The sequence below is a fragment of the Nyctereutes procyonoides genome, unplaced genomic scaffold (genome assembly GCF_905146905.1).
Source record: "Nyctereutes procyonoides isolate TBG_1078 unplaced genomic scaffold, NYPRO_anot_genome, whole genome shotgun sequence".
Taxonomy (NCBI): domain Eukaryota; kingdom Metazoa; phylum Chordata; class Mammalia; order Carnivora; family Canidae; genus Nyctereutes; species Nyctereutes procyonoides.
The window spans coordinates 83,414,558-83,432,538 of NW_026575146.1; the positions used below are offsets into that span (position 1 = coordinate 83,414,558).

The 17,981-nt window shown below is 52.9% G+C and overlaps 1 protein-coding gene across 1 annotated transcript; it reads left to right on the forward strand.

Annotated features, from left to right (window-relative positions):
• The first annotated feature begins 1,176 nt into the window (after positions 1-1,176).
• On the forward strand, positions 1,177-5,966 carry LOC129500144 (protein FAM187B-like). Its single transcript, XM_055310267.1, has 2 exons — positions 1,177-1,934; positions 5,579-5,966. Exons 1-2 carry the CDS (start codon positions 1,177-1,179, stop codon positions 5,964-5,966), a joined length of 1,146 nt encoding a protein of 381 aa, XP_055166242.1.
• The last annotated feature ends 12,015 nt before the right edge of the window (positions 5,967-17,981 follow it).

Sequence of the window (17,981 nt, forward strand, 5' to 3'; positions counted from 1 at the left end):
AAGAGGTCTTTAAACAAAAATACCCGTAAAGCAAGGTTCTGTGTTGAGCAGTTGACAAAGATATTACCCCCAGAGGCTTGGAGGACCTTAAGCCTGTATTTCTCCTGGAAACAATGTTTCCACATTTGCTAACTCAGCAACTTTATAGAACATAACAGCCCCGAATAAGGAGAATCTACTGTGTCTGATACTATGTATTTTTTGGTCTGATACTATGTATTATATAATTGCCTATTATCTATCTCTTCTTCTAGAAGGTAAGTCCAAGGTGGGGGTGGGAAGGGGCTTTGTCTGACTCACTCAGGGCTGTGACTAGAATAAGGGCCAGCACATGGTAGGCATGCAGTAAACATTTGTGAAATGAGTGAATGATGGCAGATCAAGCCTGCACGGTAATCATTTTTAATGTCAAGACAAGGGGCTTAGGAAAGGGTTTTGGAAAGAGACAACCGAGAAAAATACTTATCTGTTTAAAATGAATTGAATCATGCAGATATCTGTGGAAAGAGTCTGGGACGGGTGTGTGCAAAGATCCTGAGGCAGGAGCCCTTTGCTTGCCTGATGTTTTCAGGAGACGGCAGGGAGGCCAGCGTGGCTGGGAACACGGGGCTGGGATAAAGGGGCAGGAAGTCAGAATGGTAACCAGAGAGGGTTTAGTCACCTTTCGTCATCTTTCCACGCCCAGCGCTAAGAATCGTGCCCAGAACGTAGTAGGCGTTTGCGGGAAATGTGTTGAATGTTCACATGTGACACTTTAGGGTTTTAAAAAATATTTTATTTATATATTTGAGAGATAGAAACAGAGCATGAGCTGGGGGGGGGGGAGAGGCAGAGGGAGAAAGAGATTCCCTGCTGAGTGAGAAACCCACTGCGGGGCTTGATCCCAGGACCTTGAGATCAGGACCTGAGCCGAAGACAAACGCTTAACCGAAGGAGCCCCCCAGGCAGCCCCACGTGTGGCACTTCAATGCCAAAGCCGGGGATGGTAGAGAAAACCTTGAATGGACAAATTAAGTTTCGTCCTATCCCAGCAGAGCGGGGGACTCAGAATAGGAATTAAGTAGAGTTGTTCAATTGTCGCAAATCAAATGGGGATTGTGACCTCACAAACCCATGGCATGGACTATAGTCCATGCGGCCCAGGGCTGAGATCTGGGTCTCTTGGGTGACTTCACAATGGCCAGGGTGGTGTCCTGCCCACCGCCACAGCCCCAGTCCGCCATGCTAACCACCCTGTGCCTGCTGCTCAACCTCGCCACCCCCTTGCTGGGGTTCTATCCTTCCTTCAGCTGTCCCAGTGAGAAGCAATGCCAAACCGCCCTCCTCTCAGACAATGACATCTTTTTGCTCTGCAACTCTTCTGGGGCACAGTGGAACTTCTTCTTCATGAACAACAGGGCCAACTGGCCCAACAAAGTCTCCAGCGTTTCCAACATAGAAATAATACCTGGAACCGGCATTCTCATTAGGAGTCCGTTGCCCTCCCAGACAGGCTTCTATCACTGCCAGGACGAGAATGGCATCCAGGTGGTGCAATACGAGGTTGACTTCCAGGATGTCAGCACCCTGCATATTACACACAAAGGCCTGGGCCAGAAGCCCCTGCAGAATGACACTCTGAGTCTGGGTGGCGACGAGCTCATCTTCACCCGCTGGGAGCCCTGGCAGGACTGTAACCGCTGTGGGGAGCCGGGCGAGCGGAAACGCCTGGGGTACTGCTACATCGAGGAGCCCCTGCAGAAACCCGTGCCCTGCTGGCTCTACCTGGGGGATCTGAACATGTGGTCCACCCGCCTGCGACCTGAGATGCAGGTGGAAACCTGCCATGTCCCGTGCAAAACATCAACGCTGGATTTCATCACTTTTGACAACTTTGAGATCAGCGAGGAGTCAGAATCCGTGTGGCTCACCTGCCCCCTGGGATCCATCTACAGGTGATGGAGGCGGGCACCAGCCCCTCGCCCCTCGCCAGGCTGCCCCAATCTGGAGCCCTCATGACTAATTCGTGCAGAGGGCAGGGCTCCCCCGGGAGCAGCCCTGCAGGCTATCTCTGCTGGCCTCTTCAGACGTGCCTTTGGCAAGAATCCCCTGGTGCCCACACGCTCTTGGGTCACACAGGTGGAACAGGATCGTTGACACCTAGGGAGGGCTCAGCTGGTTCTGGGCCTGGTCCCATGGTTGGCCCATGCTGTGGATGCAGCAATCATCAGACCCCTGCCCCCCACCCAGGAAGCCCCCAGCCAGCATGGGTGGGTGCTGTGGACAGCCCCAGGGTGGTCAGGGCTGGCGTGGGAGCAGCCCATGTGAGGATGAGTCTGTGCTGGGGGGAAGGCTATGGGCCCGAGGCTGCTTCTCATCTGGCAGGGTCAGCAAGTGTCAGAGCGAGGATGGTGCCCCCGGGGGATGCCCATCAGGGTCCGCCTCCCAGAGCTTGTGCTCCTGTTCTTGGTTTCCTGCCCGGAGCCTTGGGAAATCTCCCCTTGGCCTGTCTTCCCCAAGCCACCCACACTAGCCAGGAGTAAGGACTACAACCACCCACAGTGCTGTGCTTCGGCCCAGGCTGCATCCTGTTCCAACCCTCCTTCCCGGGGCCCGAGGGGCTGGGGGTTCCACGGGGGTCCAGCTTGGAGGGGTGCAGTTCTTGTCCAGGGGGAGCCGTGGTGACTTGAAACCCATGAGGTCCCCTCGCTCTCGTTCCCCACATGCCTGTGGCAACCCCTCCCTTGCAAGGCAGGAGCCCGAGCCACCGCTTGAGGCCTCTGCAGCCACCTGCTCCGTCAAATCTGGGCTCGCCACCTCCATCTGGTTTTCTTCTCCTTATTCCAGCTGTGACTTCTCTCCTCCTCTTTTGTCTCCCTTCCTCCTGTCTTCCTCCCCCTGTAAGTCTAAAAGTTAACACCTAGTCTCTCCAAAACCCCCACAATTCAGAAGTGCGGGAAAGTGCATGGGTGCCTGCTATCTGGACTGGGACGCTTGTCCCATGTCATTTGCCAGACAAGGGATTCCTGAGCGCCAGTCACAGGCCCTCTGGATGAGACTCAAGAGATGGGGGACACCTGGGCGACTCAGTGACTTAAACATCTGACTCCATCTCAGCTCATCTTGATCTCAGGGCTGTGAGTTCAAGCCCCGGGCTGGGCTCCATGCTGGCTGTGGAGGCTACTGAAAACAGAACGAAAAACTCAAGAGAGGTCACTGAGGCTTTGAGAGCTACCATGTCTCTCAGAAGCTGCGTAGAATGGCATTTCATGTGAGCTTTATGTCCTGGACTCTGGATTCAGGCGGGCCTGGGCCCCAGTCCCAGCACTGCCACTCTCCAGCTGTGCGACTTGGGGCCTGTGGCATCTCTCTGGGCCTCAGTCTCCCTGTCTGTTGAATGAGCCTTGTATCCCTTTCCTTGGGCCCATCATAACAAAGTACCACACCCTGGGGGGCTTAACACAATTATAATGTATTCTCTTACTGCTCTGGAGTCCAAGTCAAATTGTCACGAGGGCCATGTGGCCTCTGAGGTGCTGAGTGGAATCTGTCCCAGAATCCTAGTTTCTGGCCTGGGCCATCCTTGGCCTTCCTGGGCTTGTAGCTACATCCACCCCCACCCCCCACCCCGATCTATCCGCATCACTTGGCATTTTCCCTGTGTGTTTGTATCTGGGTCTCTTCTCCATTTCTTAAAAGGACACCGGTCATATTGGATTTAGGGCCCGGGGCTACGTCTTTCAGGCCGCACCTTACCTGGTACATCTGCAACAACCCGATTTCCAGATAAGGTCACCCTGTGGCAAGGACACAATCCAACCCAGTACCGAGGTCTCGCTGGCCCCGGCCTCGCTGGGTCACTGTGTGATGTCTAAGGATGCAAATGCCTACAAAACACTCCGGAGAGTGTCTGACCAAAGTTCCGAGCTCTCATCGGTGTCCTTTTTTGCTTGTGTGATTATTGGCCTTGTCAGTGTTGTCTACTGAGCGGCCCTCTGTTCCTCAGCCGTGATAGGTGTGTTATGTGTCTGATTTGCTTGTTCACGTACCATGTTTTCACTCAGTGTTTGTTTATAAACCAAGCACTAATGTTGGTCCCCGGGGTGCAGGGGAGACCAAAGCTGGGGAAGATTCCTGCCCTCATGGAGCCGTAAAACAATGTCATGAATAAAACATACGGTGGCCATCAGGGAAATACAAATCAAAACCACAATGAGAGCCCACCTCACCCCAGTGAGAATGGGGAACATTAACAAGGCAGGAAACCACAAATGTTGGAGAGGATGCGGAGAAAGGGGAACCCTCTACACTGTTGGTGGGAATGTGAACTGGTGCAGTCACTCTGGAAAACTGTGTGGAGGTTCCTCAAAGAATTAAAAATAGACCTGCCCTACGACCCAGCAATTGCACTGTTGGGGATTTACCCCAAAGATTCAGATGCAATGAAACGCCGGGACACCTGCACCCCGATGTTTCTAGCGGCAATGTCCACAATAGCCAAACTGTGGAAGGAGCCTCGGTGTCCATCGAAAGATGATGGATAAAGAAGCTGTGGTCTATGTATACAATGGAATATTCCTCAGCCATTAGAAACGACAAATACCCACCATTTGCTTCGACGTGGATGGAACTGGAGGGTATTATGCTGAGGGAAATAAGTCAATCAGAGGACAGACACTATATGTTCTCATTCATTTGGGGAATATAAAAAATAGTGGAAGGGAATAAAAGGGAAGGGAGAAGAAATCGGTAGGAAATATCAGAAAGGGAGACAGAACATAAAGACTCCTAACTCTGGGAAACGAAGTAGTGGTGGTGGAAGGGGAGGAGGGCGGGGGGTGGGGGTGAATGGGTGGTGGGCACTGAGGGGGGCACTTGACGGGATGAGCACTGGGTGTTATTCTGTATGTTGGCAAATTGAACACCAATAAAAATAAATTTATTATTTAAAAAAATAAAAATAAAAATGATTTAAAAATTTAAAAAAATAAAACATACGGTGTCCCAGATGGTGGTAAGGAAGGGCTGGAAGGGGGATGGGAGTGGCGGAGAGAATCATTTTAGATACAGAGGCCAGGGGAGGCTTCTGAGAAGTTGCCAGACCAAAAGGAGGTGAGGGGGCCTCATGTGCTGAGGGAGTGCACTCCGGAGGAGGGAATGGCAGGAGCAAAGGCCCTGAGGCAGGACAGAGCCCAGCCCAGCAGGTTGGAGGACCACCTTGGAGGCCAGCATGGCTGGGAGAGAGTGAGGTACAGGGAGATTGGAGAGAATGAGGCTGGCAGGGAAATGGGGGTGGGGGGCTATCACACAGGCAGTGTTCTCGCTGATTCCTCCAAGTAGCCCCCAAGTAGTGAGGTGGGTACGACCCTTACACCCCCAGTTTTCAGACGATGAAGTGGAGGCTCGAAAAGCTGGAGGTGTGTGCCCCTTGCCCATTAGTGTGGGGTGGGGCTCCGAGCTGCATGCCCACCATCCCCCCTGTTGCTGGGGTCCTCTGGGAGGGGGCGCCCCGTCCGCTGTTCCCTAGGGAGCAGGGGGCCGCCGTCTCCACCTCCTTTCTCCCCGGGGCTGCTGCAGCTCACCTTGTCCTCCTTTGCAGGCCCATCCTCTGGGAAGCCAACGACATGCCCCTGACGTGGCAGGGCCAGCTCTCCAACCAGGACTTAAACACCGTTCTGGAACCCGCCAACGGCGGCAGGCAGCTGCGGGTCTTCCAGCCAGCCATCTACAAGTGCTTCGTGCAGCAGGAGCTCATGGCTCGGTTCAACCCCAGGCCCTTTCCTGACGTGCCGGAGGCCCTCAGGGAGGAGGAGGCAGGCCAGCAGCAGGGGGCGAGGGAGGCCTCGAAGGGGAAGGCCGGGCCTGTCCTCAAGGGGCTGAAGTTGACGCTGCTGGTGGGCATAGTCCTGGGGCTGCTGGGGCTGCTGCTCAAGTTCTTCCACCATTCCCAGGGCAAAAGAAGTGACCAGGTGCTGCTGGTGAAATAAAGCGAGGCCTCGGTGCCCAGGACCCCTGGTCTCCTGTGTCTTCATCCCCTTACCTGTTCTTCCCTGGGCACTCTGGGGGAGAGGGGGGCACCCAGACAGACCCATGGCCACAGCTGAGGCCGGGTCTACCCTGTTCCAGGTCCTGCTCTGTTAACTCATTAGCTATCCCAGTCCCACAGACAGGGAAACTGAGGCAAGGCTGCTGTCTAGAGACTAGGGGGCAGGGCTCCAGTCTGTGTTCAAGACTGGCTCAAGCCTTGTGTTCCTCCCAGGGAGGGAGGGATGGAATGGAAGGAGGCCATTTGCAGGGTGAGTCTCTGGGAGTTGGGAAACCGCGGCCACCTTACTGATTTCACTCCCCCAAGGACTGGGGTCAAGGTGGGCTGGGGGGCGGGGAGCCCGCAGCCTGCAGATGTGCACTTCACTGGGGCCTTTCCAGGCTGCTCGCCTGCCCCACCCTGCCCCAGTTGTGTCTGGGGCCTCGGGCTTAGCCACATCTCTTCCGAGGCCGAGGATGGTGCCAGGGGATGGGTCAGGGTGGCCCAGGGCAGCTGGACGCGTGTCACCCTTCCTGGCTCTTGCAGTGCAGAGAGCCCCCGGGGCCCCGAGAAGGAGAAACAGACCCCTGTGCCAGGACAAGGCGCCAGGCCTGGCCCAGCTGGCCCACGGGAATCACCAAGCCTGGCCGTTCCCAGAAATTCTATACACTGCGCAGCAGAGTGCAAGAGTGGGAAATAAAATATTAATGCCTGGTAAAACTCATTGCCCTGATATTGCACTGTGAAGCAATGGCAGGACAGATCTGGAACTTCCAAAAGAGAACTTCTGCCCCTGGGGAGAGAACAGAGCTCGCTCCTCACTTACTGACGCAGTTGCCAGAACACGTAAGGCTTCACCAGTGCCTGGAGATGCCAAGATTCCTGCCGAATGCGGGAATGTTCGCGGGGAGCTGCACGGGGAGGAGGCCGAGGATAATGACAGTGGTGGCAAATATTTGTGGACTTCCTGGCAGGATCAGGACTCACACCGTTCGCGAGCATTACGTCCTCATGGCCACCCGTGAGCCTGTGGTTCCTATGAATCTCGTTTTATAGTCGAGAACCACAAGGCACGGAGGGTTCAAGCACCCTGGCTGGGGTCACACAGTGAGCTTGGGGGGAGGCCGGGGGTGGGAGACTGAAGACCTCTGGGCCCCTCCTGGCCGGACGCCCAGGCCTGTCTGCACAGCCCTGACGGTCACAGCTGCAAGTGGCCTTTCGGACCTGAGGTGACAGCTGGGGATTCGGTCACAACAGCCACAAGGAAACGAACCCTGCCAACCATCTGAGTAAGGTCGGAGCAGATTCTTCAGCCAAGCATCCAGCTGAGAACTCAGCCTGACCCTGACACTTTGTGGGCTTGGGAGACGCTGAGCGGAAGACCCGGTCCCGCCACCTCTGGACTCCTGACCCCCAGACACTGGGGTACCATGCATGTGTGCTGTTTTAAGCCACTTAACATCTGGCAATCCGTCATGCAGTGGTAGACAAGAGATACCCCTCCTGTCACCCCCAGCCCACCCTGAGGTCCCCTGTAGCTTCAGCAGTGACATGGACGGTCCCTGTATGCACCAGGGGCCCCTGCTCCCCTCAGGGGCCTGCTGCACCAGGCTGGCAGCCGGGCGCTCGGTGCCCTGGGAATAATCCTTCCCCCAAAGGGATGGGAGCAGAAGATACGACTCCAGGCCACATTCCCTCCGAGGGTCCTCGGTGGCACAGAGCTTCCGGTGGGTACAGCAGCAAGCAGCTCTCTAAAGCGCTGTTGATGGGGGCAGCCCTCCCCAGCCTCCCCACCCTCCTGCCCCTCTCCGTGTTGATACTTTCTATTTAAATATTTGCTTTCGGGGTCACCTGGGTGGCTCAGCAGTTAAGGGTCTGTCTTCAGCTCAGGGGGTGATCCTGGGGTCCTGGGATCAAGTCCTGCATCGGGCTTCCTGCAGGGAGCCTGCTTCTCCCTCTGCCTCTCATGAATAAATAAATAAAATCTTTAAAAATATATATTTGCTTTCAGGGGAATCCTTGCTGAGATGCCGGGGTTGCTAACTCAGGCGTGTGTGAGCCAAGCAGAAGCCACACATGAAGGGGGAAGGCCTGGCGGCAGTTATACTGGGAAGGGGAAGGGCTAGGGGGCCACGTCTGCAAATTCTAGCTGAGTGTCGCCGAGCTCGGGGATGCAGGCCTCGATCCTCCAAATGCTTCTGGAAATCGAGATGTCTGAGTGAACCTGTTTCAACTTAGAAATATTGGCTCAGAAAAGTTTTCAAACACAACCTCAGTCAAACCAAACACATGAACCCACAGGTGTTAGCCTGTGGGCTCCTGCTTCGACCTTTATCGGGGTCACATGTACATTTCTGTTTTCGATTATTCTTTCAATAAATATTTATTGAGCCAGAGAAGCCAAGGACAGCTTCTCTCAAGAGATGACGTTGCCGATGAGCCTTGAACAACAAGGACGAGCCAGACAAGTAGAGATCCGGTGGGGAGCGGGGCGGGGGGGTGTGGGGGGTGGTTTCCTAGGGCCGCTATTGCAAATGACTGCAAACGTCATTTGGCTTTAAAACAACACAGATTTCCAATTTTACAGTTCGGGAGGTCCAAGTCCAAAATGGGTCTGATTTTGGTCTTGAATGGGTCTAAAATCATGGACTGAATCCCTCCGGAGTTTCGAGGGCAAGAATCCTTGGCTTGCCTCTCCAGCTTCTTAACATTCCCTCCATATATTTTTTTAAGATTTTTGTTTATTTATTCACGAGAGACAGAGAAAGAGGCAGAGACACAGGCAGAGGGAGAGGCAGGCTCCTCGCAGGGAGCCCGATGCAGGACTCGATCCCAGGACCCCGGGATCACGCCCTGAGCCGAAGGCAGACGCTCTGCTGCTGAGGCACCTGGGTGTCCCACATTCCCTCCATCTTCCAAGCCAGCAGTGGAATATTTTCGAATCTCTGTGACTCTGGCCAACGATGCGAGGGGCACATCTTCTCCGACTCCAACTCTCCTGCCTCCCTCCTATATGGACCTTTATGGTTTCATGGGGCCTCCCCGATAATCCAAAATAACGTCCCCATTCCAAGGTCCTGAGCTTAATCACACCTGCAAAGTCCCTGCCACCATATACAGTAATGTTTTCCTAGATGGCAGGGAGGGATTTGGAGCAGACTCTTCGGGGGCTGTGTCCAGCCTGCCACGAGGGGTTCTGGGCAGAGGCAGCGTTCACAAGGGCTCCGGAGTGGGTGTCTACCTGCAGGCAGAGCGGACTGGGGCAGTGAGGACATGAGGGAGGGGAGCACAGCCCGATGTTGAGGGCCCGGTAGGCCAGGGAGAGGGCTTTGGGTTCTGTCTGAAGCGAGATGGGAGCCACGTGGGGTTTTTGAGCAGTGGGGACACCTGATCGGATGCCCTTTTAAAAAGCTGATGCTGGGCAGCCCAGGTGGTTCAGCGGTTGAGCGTCTGCTTTTGGCTCGGGTCGTGATCCTGGGGTCCCGGGATCGAGTCCTGCATTCAGCTCCCTGCAGAGAGTCTACTTCTCCCTCTGCCTGTGTCTCTGCCTCTCTCTCTCTCTCTCATGAATAAATAAATAAAATTTAAAAAAACAAAATAAAATAAAAAACTGATGCTGACAAGGTAGCGATCCTGACAGGGAAGGGGGGCAGGGGCAGCCCTAGGGCTGAGTGGGGAGTAGCGGCCACTCTCCATCCTCGTCACTGGACCACGAGAAGCTTCCATCCTCCCGTAGGAGAAGGGGTGAGGCCAGCCCTTGCCACCTCTTCCCCACACCTCTGAGTGCACTGTAAGGCACAACATGCCCCATATTCCATTTTTAACCACCCTATTTTGCCCTTTTCCTTGTCATATTGTAATTTTAAGACTTTGCCTCTTTTTTTTTTTTTTAAGAACAGTTCGAGGCTCACAGCAAAATCGAGAGGAAGGCACAGCGATTTCGTGGATTTTCCCTCCCCCCTCAACATCTGGTGAAGGCCCAGCCTCCCCATCATCCACACCTCCCACCCGAGGGGCACATCTCGCACAGCTGATGAGCCAGCACTGGCACATCGTTATCACGCAGGGCCCGGGGTCCACATCAGGGCTCACTCTTGACGGCGTACCTCCCACGGCCTTGGAGAACCGCAGGCAGCACTGCAGCATCAGAGTCGCTTCGCTGCCTCACGGGGCCCGGGTGGCTCAGTCGGTTAAGCGTCTGCCTTCGGTTCAGGTCATGATCCCCAGATCCTAGGATCGAGCCCTGTGTCGGGCTCCCTGCTCAGCCGAGAGTCTGCTTCTCCCTCTCCCTCTGGCCCCTCCCCCAGCTTACGGGCTCTCTTTCAAATAGATAAAAATCTTTAACAACAACAACAACAAAACAAAACAGAGTGGGCAGCCCGGGTGGCTCAGCAGTTTAGCGCCGCCTTAGGCCCAGGGCCTGATCCTGGAGATCTGGGATCGAGTCCCACGTCAGGCTCCCTGCATGGAACCTGCTTCTCTCTCTGCTGATCTCTCTCTCTCTCTCTCTCTCTCTCTCTCTCTGTCTCTCATTAATAAATAAATCAAAAAAACTTAAAAAAAAAAAACCCAAGGTGATTTCACTCCCCTAAAAGCCCTCTGTGCCCTACCATTCATTCCCATCTCCCAGCTAACCCTTGGCAACCACTCATTTTTACACCGTCTCCAGACTTTTCCAGAATGTCCTAGAGTTGGAATCGTGCAGGATGTCACCTTTTCAGACTGGCTTCCCTCACTTTGCCATACGCATGGAAGGTTCCACTTGTCTTTTCATGGCTTTTGGTGGCTCATTTCTTTTTTAGCGCTGCATACTCTTCCATCATCTGGTTGTACTACAGACAAACTTGGTTGTTTCCAAGTTTTGCCACTTATGGAGGAAGCTGCTATGAGCCTATACGTGCAGGGTTTTGTTTGGACCTAAGTTTTCATCTCCTTTGGGTAAACAAATACCAAGGAGGGCAATTGCTGGGTTGTATGGTAAGAGGATGTGTAAGAAACTGACAAACTCTCATCCCAAACCACTGCACCATTTTTCATTCCGACCAGCAATAAATAGGAGTTCCTGTTGCTTCACATCTTTGCCAGCAGTTGTCTTTGGTCCAGATTTTGGCCATTCTGACAGGTGTGATGTGGTATCTCATTATTGTTTTATTTTTTTATCTTTTAAAGATTTATTTATTTTAGAGAAAGAGAGAAAGACAGAGAGAGAGAGAGAGAAAGCCAACAGGAGGGGCAGAAGGAGAAGGAGAGAGAGAATCCAAGCAGAGTCTGTGCTGGGCGTGGAGCCTGACACAGGGCTTGGTCCAGACTCCGAGATGGTGACCTGAGCCAAAACCAAGACTCGGACGTTTCACTGACTGAGCCACCCAGGTGCCCACTCATTATTGTTCTAACTTGTATTTCTCTGATGGCATCTGATATGGAGCATCTTTTCATGTGTTTATTTGCCAGGCGTAGATCTTCTTTGGTGAGGTGTTTTACACTGTGACTTTTTAAATTCTTAGGCTTACTTTTTAAAGAGTATAATTACTAATAAATGGCAAGTCCAGCGCTTGGCCTTGCTGTAGCCCCTCCCATCTCCTACAGAAAGAAAGGAGAATGGAGAAAATAATCCCCCCCCCTTTCTTTTCTGACGCTGCAGAAATGCAGACAAAGGTGCCACTAAGGTGCCACTATGTCACCTTACTGTACAATTTAAAGCGGGCTTCCTTCACACGGACACAGCCTCCTAATCAGGGTACCGGCTAGGTGAGTAGGGCATGGAGTGGGTCCCTACTTGCTCCTTGGCTGGCCACTTTGCCTAATGCTAACCTACACAACCCCACCCGCTAACCCTGAATATAGACACTTCCGGCATCATGAAATGGCCTTTGCAAATATTATTTCTATTAGAGGAGTCCTGTAAGTCATTTTATAAGTCAGAGTGGGATAGGCTTTTCTACAGTAATGAATAAACCACAGAAGAAACACAAAGTCTTATTTCTTGCTCATACCATGATCAGATACAGCTCAGGGCTTTCCTCCAAGCAGTGACTCAGAGGGTACAGGCTGCCGTCTGAAGTGTGGTTTCCAAGGTCACTACAGAATGGACCAGAAGAACATGGACTCAGATATGGGGGTTAGGGCCAGGCTCGGAAGTGTCATTTATTTTGTCCACATTTCATTGGCCAGAACCTAGTCACGTAGCTGCTACTTGACTACAAAGGAAGCTTGGAAATGTGGCCTTCTGCGTACCCGAGGAGGAGGAGGAGGTGAACTGGTGAGCATCTGACCAATTACTGCCCCAATCCAGACGTCAGAGTTTGTGGCTATGTCCTCTGAAGCAATGGTAACCTCTAAAAAAATATGTAATTCTGATACCTTATACTAATTTGTTGACCCGAGGGGAATATTTAAATTGACATTTCCCAATTCCCAGAACTTGCATATGCTCCTCATTATTTTTGTTCACACATTAAAAAGATCATCTCTTCTCAAATTTAGGTAAAAATAAAGCTTTGAATCTGCCATAGTCTTATGAGGTCCAGAGTCTTGGAGGATCCACAGCCTTTAGCAATAAATAGCTCAGGGCGCCCTTCAATGGCTTTCATGAGAGTCCGTGGCCGTGCTCTCCCTGAATGCTCAGGCAAATCCAGGAGACCCTACATCTGCCTAAAGCCCCAGCAATGGCCATTCCTTGCTCCTAGAATCAGACCAACTATCTTCCTGGCCTACAGGGCCTGCACCAACAGGCTGCCACACGCTCTCTTCTCTCCTCACACAGTATGCCACACCATCTCTGGCTCCAGCCAAACTGGCTGCCTTCAAGCCACCCCTACATTTTACCATCCTCCCTACGTGGTGCCCTCCTTCTAGAAAAACCTCCCCTGCCCCCTCCTCTTAGTCAACTCCTTGTATTGTTCAGACCTCAGCTGTTCAGGCATTATCACCTCATGGAAGCCTCCCCACCACATTCACATTTTCAGAATGGTCATTGTGCTGTTCACCAAATCTCCCTGGCTGCCCATCTTCCAACAGGGTAGGATGGTGCTACTTGGCCTCCTTATGGGTGGGTGAGGCCATGCAACTAGCTCTGGCCCAGGAGATGTGGGCAGATGTAATCCAAGGCACTTCCAAGCTAGAGCACTTGATTCCAGAGCAAGATACTCTTGGGTCCTCTTTCCTCTGTGCGGAACTCACAGTACTTGAGACTAAATATTGTGGTTTGAGCAGAGTTCCAGCTGACCCACAACAGACAGGGCACATATATAAGAAATAAACACTTCTTATCCTAAGCTATAAGGCTTGGGAGACGTCAGTTCCCACAGCATAACCCAACTTGTCCTAACTGATACCCCCTCCTTCCAAAACACTTGTCACTTTTGTGATTTTTTTCACTTGCTTTTGTCACTGGTGGGTTAATATTTTTCTTCACCCACTGAACTGAGGGCTCTCTGAGGTCAGGGATATTTTTGGTGTTGGTGACACTAAAGTATAAAAGGCTTGTTGTTTCTCCACTGTATCTCCCCCTCTAGAAACAGCTAGAATAAATGTATGTCCACTGATTGAAGGAAGAAATGAATGAGTAATAATCCTCAGAGGTAGGTACTAGTTTACAGGGACGAAATGGAAGCTCAGAAGGGTTGCATGGGTTGCTCAATGTCACACGGTAGGTAAATGGCAGAGATTGGTCAGAACCCAGGTCTGAGTCCAGAACTTGGACGTTTCCTGGACAGGATGGCCTCAGTGGGCCAGGCACACCTCTACTCAATGGTTTCAGCCCTACCTCTGAGAAGGAATGTTTCTGTGTTGGTGACACTAAGGGATAAAAGGCTTAGGAATCTACGGGCCATTGGTCATCTCTGGAATGATTCACTGCTGGCCAGATAAAGCAGAGAGATTCAAAGAGAGAGGGGAGGTGGTCAGTTGTGTCTTTGTCTTCTATTTTACCTCTTTTTAAAACAGCTTCCATTAACTGCACGCTCACTCTCTGCCAGGCCCCACACCAAAACGATCATGAGCTCACGGCATCCTCATGACCCATCCCAGGCGATTTTATTTTTCACAGGACAATGAGGTCTAGCATGGGAAATCTACCTGCCTATTGATACAAACTTGGTATCAATTATGGCGGCAAAATAAAACATCCTCCCAAGTCAGGGATTTAGAATAGTAAGAATCTATGATTGCTTATGAGTCTAGAGGTGATGGGATGCTTCTGCGATGGACAGCAGGTTGGGCTTGGCTCTCCCATCTGGGCTGAGGTGTCTTCCGTGTGCTAGGAAGGAGCAGGTGCCATCCGCTGGGGTAGCTGGGCTGGCCGTGTGATCTCTCATCCTCCAGCCAGGCTTGTCCACAAGGTGGTGGCAGGGATCCAGGAGAGCCAACAGAAGCTGCAAGGCCTCTTGAGCTGGTGACTGGAGCAGAGTGGCCTTGGCTGGCCATGTGACTTAAATGTTAGGTTTGGGGGTGTCCCCTGGACAAGGCTGCTGTAAACAAGGTGTATCTGTTATCTACTGTCACGTAAGGAACTACCCAAAGTGCAGCGGTTTGATGCAACAATGCCTTAGTTATCTCTCCGTTCTGTAGGTTGGTAACCTGGGCTGGGCTCAGCTGGGTAGTTCTTCAGGTCTTGGTCGGGCTCATTCATCTCATTCATGCATCTGTGGTCAGCTCGGAGCGGCTAGACGGCTCTGCTTCCGGGGGCTGGGTGGCAGGTGGCTGCAGAGCTGTGAGTCTCCTAGGCTAGCCTGGACATGTTTGTGAGGTCCTGGCAAAGGGCCAAGGGAGCGAGCGGAAACTGCGTGGACTTCTTGAAGCCTGCGCTTGGAATGAACACAGTATCGCTTTCTTTGTGATCAAAGCAAATCACAAGGTCAGCCCAGATTCAAAGGGTGGGGACATAGACTCATGTCTTGGTGGGAAGAGTAGCAAAGTCACATTGTGAGAATGTACTTGGGGAGACATGAAAGACTTCATCCTTTCTGGAATCACTTCACCACAGGCCATAAGGAGCACAGCTGGGACTCTAACCCAGAGTTAGGAGGGTGCTAACTCTTCTAGAGCTGTATCACTTCTGTTCCTTCCCCATCTCCTCATATGTCTTCCCTGTTATTTTTTTTTTTTAGGATTTTATTTATTTATTCATGAGAGACACACAGAGAGGCAGAGACATAAGCAGAGGGAAAAGCAGGCTCCCTGCGGGGACCTGATGTGGGACTCGATCCCAGGACCCCAGGATCACGCCCTGAGCCGAAGGCAGATGCTCAACCACGGAGCCACCTCCCTATCTGTTATTAGAGCCCCCAAGGGCCTTCTGTATTGGCCAGAACACATTTGGCTGCAAGTAACAGAAATCCAGGCAAAGTTGTTTAACTAACAAGGAGTGTATTTGGCTCTTGGGATGGAGAAGTCCAAGAGTAGCTTCTGCTTCAGGCACAGTTAGATCCAGGTGCCTCATACAGTGTCCTCCAAAGTTGTTTTTCTTCATCTCTCTACTCCACTTCTTTCTGCATTGTCTTAATCCTCAAGCAGATGCTTCCCAAGAGATGGGGGCGGCTCCGGGATTCCATCACTGCAGCCTAGCCGCCTCAGTGGAAAGAGGGCACACCTCCCGCGCCAACAGGAACAACGATGGAGTGCTCACTGTATGCCAGGCCCAGTTCGAAGCACTTGGCAAGTGTTAACTTACATAGGCCTCATGAGACCCTATGAGGAATAAGTAATCGCCATCCCTATTTTACAGATGAGGAAACTGAGGCCAAGAGATTAAGATCCATGTTTAAGGGTAAACAGGTAATAGCGTCACCCGCTATTCAGGCTGGAAGCCCGCTATTCAGGCTTCCGCCAGTTCAGGCTGGAAGCTGAACTCAACCAGGCCGCCCCAGAGTCCTTGCTCTTAACTACTTCACAGAAAAGCAGTAATAATAGCAAGCCCTAGTGGGAGCAGATACCCTGTGTCTGGGGCATCAGGATATCATGATAATGGTAATAGTAATAATAACATCCATTTAATTATTTAAGCCTTCCAGGAACCCTGTGGGGTAAGCACTGCTATTATGTCCATTTTGCAGATAGGGAGACTGAGGCACTGATAGGGTCACATGTGGGGGCAGCTAGGAATGAACCCAGACAGTAGAGTCCAGAATCTGTACCTTCTGCCCCCAGAGCACCCCCCACCCTGAGCCAGAGGTGAGGTCAGCCTCCAAGAACGTCATGCAGCGAGATGGAGGGAGGCCGGAGGACAGTCCAGTCTTCCCCTCGCCGCGTCCGCCTCCCGCTGCTCTCCCCTCCACCCGCCGCCTGGCACAGCCTTCCCAGAACCCACTTGTGAACAGACTGACCTAATGCAGGCTCGGCCAGAGGGCTGAGTCCAGGCAAACAAGCAGGGGCCGGCCCTGAGTCACCCGGCGGGCCTTGCCAGGGCCCAGAGTGGCGGCGTGGGGCCGTGCCAAGGAGGGCGTGGGCTCGCACAGACGACACCTGGTGCCACTGGGCAGCTGGAGTCCCTTCTGAGCCCCTGACCTTGACGCCCTTAGGTCTCTGCCAAGCAATCCTTGCCCACCGCCCTGACAGGGAGCCCGGGCAAGATGCCAAGTCATTTTTAATGCATTTATGAGAAACCAAACATGGCTATTTATATCCCTTTGATTTGTCAGCCAACTGAGAACTGGGTAAATGTAATGACATCCCGTGAGCAGCTGCCCGCCCCTTAACAAAGACAGCGAGCATGCTCTGCTCTGTGGGCTCATCAGGTTCTCATGGCAACCTGTGGGCAGGGGGAAACTGAGTCTCAGAGGGGGAAGGGCAGTTGCTCATCGCCTCGGCTGGAGTGGAAATGGATCCAGGAGGCCTCTTAACCCACTCGGCACACCGCCTCGGCTGTGTGGCCGGGACCCTGCCATTAAGGACAAAGCTCTTTTTCCAGCTGTTTGGAAATCTCTGGGCTCCTTCCACCTGCTTCACGTTTCTCCTTCTCCTCCCCCCTTCCACCCTCACTCCCTTCCTTCCTCTTGAATGTGAAAATGTTTCCTTTTTTCTTGTCTCTCTTTCCCGCGTTCTTCCCCCTTCCTTCATCTCCTTCCACCAAGGCGATAATCACAGCTCACAAGAGCTGGCATCAGAGAGGGTCAGGGGGAACCTGAGTTCTCCGCACATGGAGTCTCACCAGCCTCAGTGGATTCTCGAATAAATGCCCTAATTATCTCCATTCTGCAGATCGAGGCGAGTGCGGTGTCTCCTCCCGGCTGTGTCCCGCCTGCCACTGAGGCTCTCAGCACTTCTGTGCAGACCCTGTGGCTCCTGCAGCTGAGATTGAAGCGAGGGCTCCAGAGATGAGTCAAGTAACTGTCCCCACCCCGGGGCGGGGGGAAGTCTGACATTGGACTTAGCATTGTTCTGCAGGGATCCTTTGGGGGCGCTGCTTCGCAGTGGCCTTTCATGGGATCTCTGCGCTGCGTCGTCGTGTCCCCTCCTGGTCCTTGGCATTGGGAGGATGGAGCGAGCTGATCCCATGGAGTGCTTAAGCAACAGGTCTTAAGGGTAACTTGCTTCAGGCTTATGCACCCCCTGCTGGGGACCGAAGCCCCTCGCTCTGTAGCAGAACCAACTTTCCTCGAGATTTGCAGACCCCTGGCCTTGGGAAGTGAAAGGCCAGACTTTCCCCGGAGATAAGGCCCGACCGCATTTGAAACAGCCGCCGTGGGTGCCAGCAAGTCTGTTCAGGGCCGTGTGGACACAGGGCTCCCTGCCCGGGGCCCCTGCTTCTCCGGCACGCAGGCCTCCTCCCCATGCCCATGCTGTCCCCATTAAAACCCTCCGGCTCCCCCTGGAAGGGGGGGAGATGGTTTGGAGACATTAGTCCCCCGTCTTCCCAGGTTGCCAGCTCCCTGAATAAAGCAACTTTTCCTTTCTCACCATCACTTGTCTGTCGAGTATTGATTTTCGGGCTGCAAACACCCCAAGACCTGAGTTTGGAACCAGTTCTCTGTCCAGTAAC

What these genes read in the sequence shown, in the direction of transcription:
- LOC129500144 (XM_055310267.1), top strand. Translation starts at nt 1,177, where the DNA reads ATGGCCAGGGTGGTGTCCTGCCCACCGCCACAGCCCCAGTCCGCCATG. An exon ending in CCCCTGGGATCCATCTACAG is followed by an intron (nt 1,935 to 5,578) that starts GTGATGGAGGCG and finishes CCTCCTTTGCAG; the next exon opens with GCCCATCCTCTGGGAAGCCA.